Source organism: Triticum dicoccoides, chromosome 1A, assembly GCF_002162155.2.
Source record: "Triticum dicoccoides isolate Atlit2015 ecotype Zavitan chromosome 1A, WEW_v2.0, whole genome shotgun sequence".
Classification (NCBI taxonomy): Eukaryota; Viridiplantae; Streptophyta; class Magnoliopsida; order Poales; family Poaceae; genus Triticum; species Triticum dicoccoides.
The window spans coordinates 95,971,667-95,975,415 of record NC_041380.1 but is presented as its reverse complement, the minus strand read 5'-3'; the positions used below and the strand labels follow the sequence as shown (position 1 = coordinate 95,975,415).

General features: G+C 45.2%; 1 protein-coding gene across 1 annotated transcript; it reads right to left on the bottom strand.

Annotated features, from left to right (window-relative positions):
• Positions 1-534: 534 nt before the first annotated feature.
• On the bottom strand, positions 535-2,542 carry LOC119365088 (heavy metal-associated isoprenylated plant protein 35-like). The gene is made up of 3 exons (XM_037630691.1): positions 2,363-2,542; positions 2,161-2,236; positions 535-1,722 (listed from the first exon to the last, which is right to left on the bottom strand). Exons 1-3 carry the CDS (start codon positions 2,402-2,404, stop codon positions 824-826), a joined length of 1,017 nt encoding a protein of 338 aa, XP_037486588.1. The 5' UTR covers positions 2,405-2,542; the 3' UTR covers positions 535-823.
• Positions 2,543-3,749: the final 1,207 nt, after the last annotated feature.

Below are 3,749 nucleotides of genomic sequence, written 5' to 3'. Positions count from 1 at the left end.
CAACTAAAAATGAAACTGATTGGATTTTAAACTAGTAAAAGTCTATCCAAGATTAGTATTTCTTAAAAGCTCTTGGCGCGAGTAATTCGAATATATATTAGGAAAACAGTTTTGCTTCATAAGGTATCAATCATTTACATTATCACAAGAAAATAAAATGCATGGGGTTTGGTTTCGGGAGAGAATCTTTGAGTATACATATGCATGCCACTCAGCATTTCTCCTTTTGACAAAAAGTACTTACACATGGTATTTTTCTGAAACATATGCAAAAGATTTACCCCATCAATTAATTTAGTTGAAGAGAATTGCCCTGTTATTTACGAAAAACGGTAAAAACGGATACAAATATTCCACATGTGGACTACTCATAAAGCAAAAAACCTCATAACCGCATGGTCAACCCGACAAACATTTCCAAATTGCAACAATCATGCCGACACTTCTAGATTGCAAAGGAACCCCCAATGAGAACACCTCGGCATAAAATGTATTGCAATACTATGCACTAGTCGCACGAATCACAAAGCACAAATGGAAGTGGCATTTTTCTCCCCTAACTTCAGATGCCATTAAAAATCCGATCTCAAATTGCCAAAGCCAATGTTCAATGCCAAAATTTCCATCAACTCGCAACATTGACCGGCAATTTGGTTGACACAGCCAATTGCCATGCCATGAATAGGTTGCAATACAAGCAAGCTCCAAGAATGTTGCAGCTTACAACAGCAAGATGACCATACTAACACCAGCTAAAGTTGCTTAAATTACAAGGGACCAGTTCATTAATCATCTAACCTCAATTAAATACTAACGAACAATCTCACATGACGCTGCATGCGTTGGCATTCTCCTCGCTGAACATGTAATACGACCCCGGCGCCGCCGACACCGGTGCCGTTGAGTAGTAGTACCCGGCGCCGCCCGTGTAGGCCGCACCGGCCATGGGATGGTAGTACGCGCTGCTCCGGTGCGGGTGCGAGGTGCTGTAGCTCATGGCGTACGGTGGCGGCATGTGCCCTGCACCGGCGCCGCTGCCGTAGTAGCCCGGGTAGCTCATTGCGGTGGCGGGCGGGTAGGGCCCGGCGTCGACGACGGCGGGGGGATTCTGACTGGCATTTCCTGTGGCGGGATTCGCGGGCGCGTCTTGTGGGCTGATCTGCGCTGCTGCACCGGCGCCGCCTCCGCCGTTGGCATTGACATTGCCGTTATTGCCTCCCTTGCCCTTCTTTTTCTTCTTGCCGCCACCGCCGCCACCGGAGGCATTGGCGCTGGGTCCCATGGGCTGCATGCCCTGCGGCGTCATGGCGAAAGGGGCGACCATGCCGGCCCGTCCGTCGTGCGGGTCTCCGGCACCCGGGTTCTTCGGTGGGTCGCCGCCTTCAACCTGGTGAGGCTGCTCGTCGCCGGACGCCTCATCGCACGTGCCCGCGTGGTCGTGATTCTCTGGGGGAACAGAGCCTTCGGCGCCTTCCGCCGTCGGGGCACCCGGCGCCGCCGGCTCGGCGGTCTTGTTTTTGTTCTTCTTTTTCTTCTTCTTCTTGCCGCCACCGCCGCCTCCGCTGGCAGGCGGGTTAGCGTCAGAGGGGGGAGGAAGGGGCTCCGGCCACGGCTCGGCGTGCTTGCCGGTCTTGATGAGCTTCTTGACGAGCGCGTCGACGGAGACATTGCCAACGATCACTACCTTGTGCTGCTGGGTGTCTATGTCCGTCTTGTACACACCTGCTCAGTTGATGCAAACAGCGCAACGAAATTAGCAAGAACACACTCTTCTAAATCCCTTACAATTTACATCCCATAAGCACTTTCATGTGCAGAACAAACCTACTAAACACCAATTCAATGCGTTTAGAAGGGGTTCAGTGAGGGAAACAGGGGACCCTCTGCTTTTCCCCTTCATAGTAAATAATACAGGGGGTACACACATAAAACATCACTTGCAATTTTTTAAACAGTTACATGCTCTTTAGTTTACTGAGCTGAAGTTAAAATCAAAGCCTTTTTGCAGAAAGAAGGAAATAAATCTAATAACACTATCACTGCCTTTCTAGGGAGCTTTCAAAGGATTTGCTGAACATTTTTAACTGTTTTTCTGCCTTGTTTTCTCTTCTTTTTCTTCATCTAAGCATTACTATATTTTTCTTCTTGATCTATGCCTACCTTCTATGGCGTGGAGCACCTTCTTGACCTTCTTCTTGCAGCCCTCACAGTGGATGCTGACCTTCAGAGCCACAGTCTGAAGAAAAACAGCAAAGCCCAAGCCATGGAAACCTCATAAGAATCTTGCAGTGATAAGAAACCCAAAACAAACATAGCAGACAAACGAAGATGATAATATCTTGAAAAATCCTTAACTGCTTACCTGATACATGAGTGGCTGTGCGCCTTCTTCGGCAGCCGCCATGGCTGGGGAGTGAGGAGAACGGAGAGAGGTCACAGGGAAGTGAGAGTGCTTATCAGTGTTGGTGCAAGTGAGGAGGGGCGTGAAGAAGGGTGGAACCAAGAGGCAAGGCGAGCAAAAGGGGGGCAGAACCGAACAAAGTGGCAGAGTTTGGTCCTGGGGAAGGGCATGGCTAAATAGCATCCATCAAGGAGTGGGAGAGGTGACAGTTGCGTTGGTTTTGTTTTCCTTTCCCCCCCTTTTTTCCTCCTTTTGTTTTTCGGTTGTGTAGTGGAATGAATGGGTGAGGTAATTGTTCCCCACATCTGGTGGCTAGATGCCCATGTATATGCATGTAGACCAAGGAAAATATTTGTCTTGGGATTCTCCAGTTTTTTTGTGTGTTTTTTGCAGAAGGTTGTTTAGAAATTTTTATTTTTTTTAAAGTAAGCAAGTGGAGCGGAAATGGTTTGGATTTTTTTACTAATAAGGTACGATACACTTACTTTGTCTAAGGCCTTGTAACGCTATAATGTAACACTAAAATATTTCTTGTATTGTGTTGTGAAAATTTCAAGTAAGTTCTTGTTGATTCAAAGTCTACTCTGGTCTAATTGATGCGACTAAACCATTATTGTAAAAAAAAAAGACCATCCATGGTGTTTCTCAACTTGTTCCAGAATAAATTCGTCACCAACATATTGTTCCATCACTCGTCTGTGTTTCAGTACGACAAACAAGTGCAACAACTCATTTGGCGGTTCGATGTGAAAATAATCCATCTTTCTCGATAAGCATAGAAATAGATGTGAACAGTGATTATTTATCAAAGAAAAACTAGGTAGTTTCATATTTTATACAGTACTCCCTCCGGCGAAAATCCATCTCTGCACCCGAGCTCATCTGCACCCGTGCTGATGAAAAAAATCAAAACAAATACTAGAAAAATTCAAAAAAATCCTTTTTTTGTGCGGTAGAAATTTTGATGCGTGAGGCCCGCTCCAAATTTCAAGTCATTTGAACATATTAGCAGCTCTCAGCAAAAAATACAAATTGGGGGTCCGGAAAAAAGTTTACTGTTTTGGTCCAATTTGTTTTTTTTGTTGAGAGCTTCTCAGATGTTCAAATGACTTGAAATTTGGAGCGGGCCTCACTCGTCAAATTGTCTACCACACAAAAAAAATTGGATTTTTTTGATTTTGTTTTGAATTTTTTACGAATTTGTTTCTAACCGGGTGCAGATGAGCCTGGGCACCGAAACGCCCTACTCTCCTTCTGGTCCTTTTTATTCCGTGTATTAGATTTGTGTCAAGTCAAAACTTTACAAAGTTTTACCAAATTTATATTAATAAATATCAACCTCTATAAT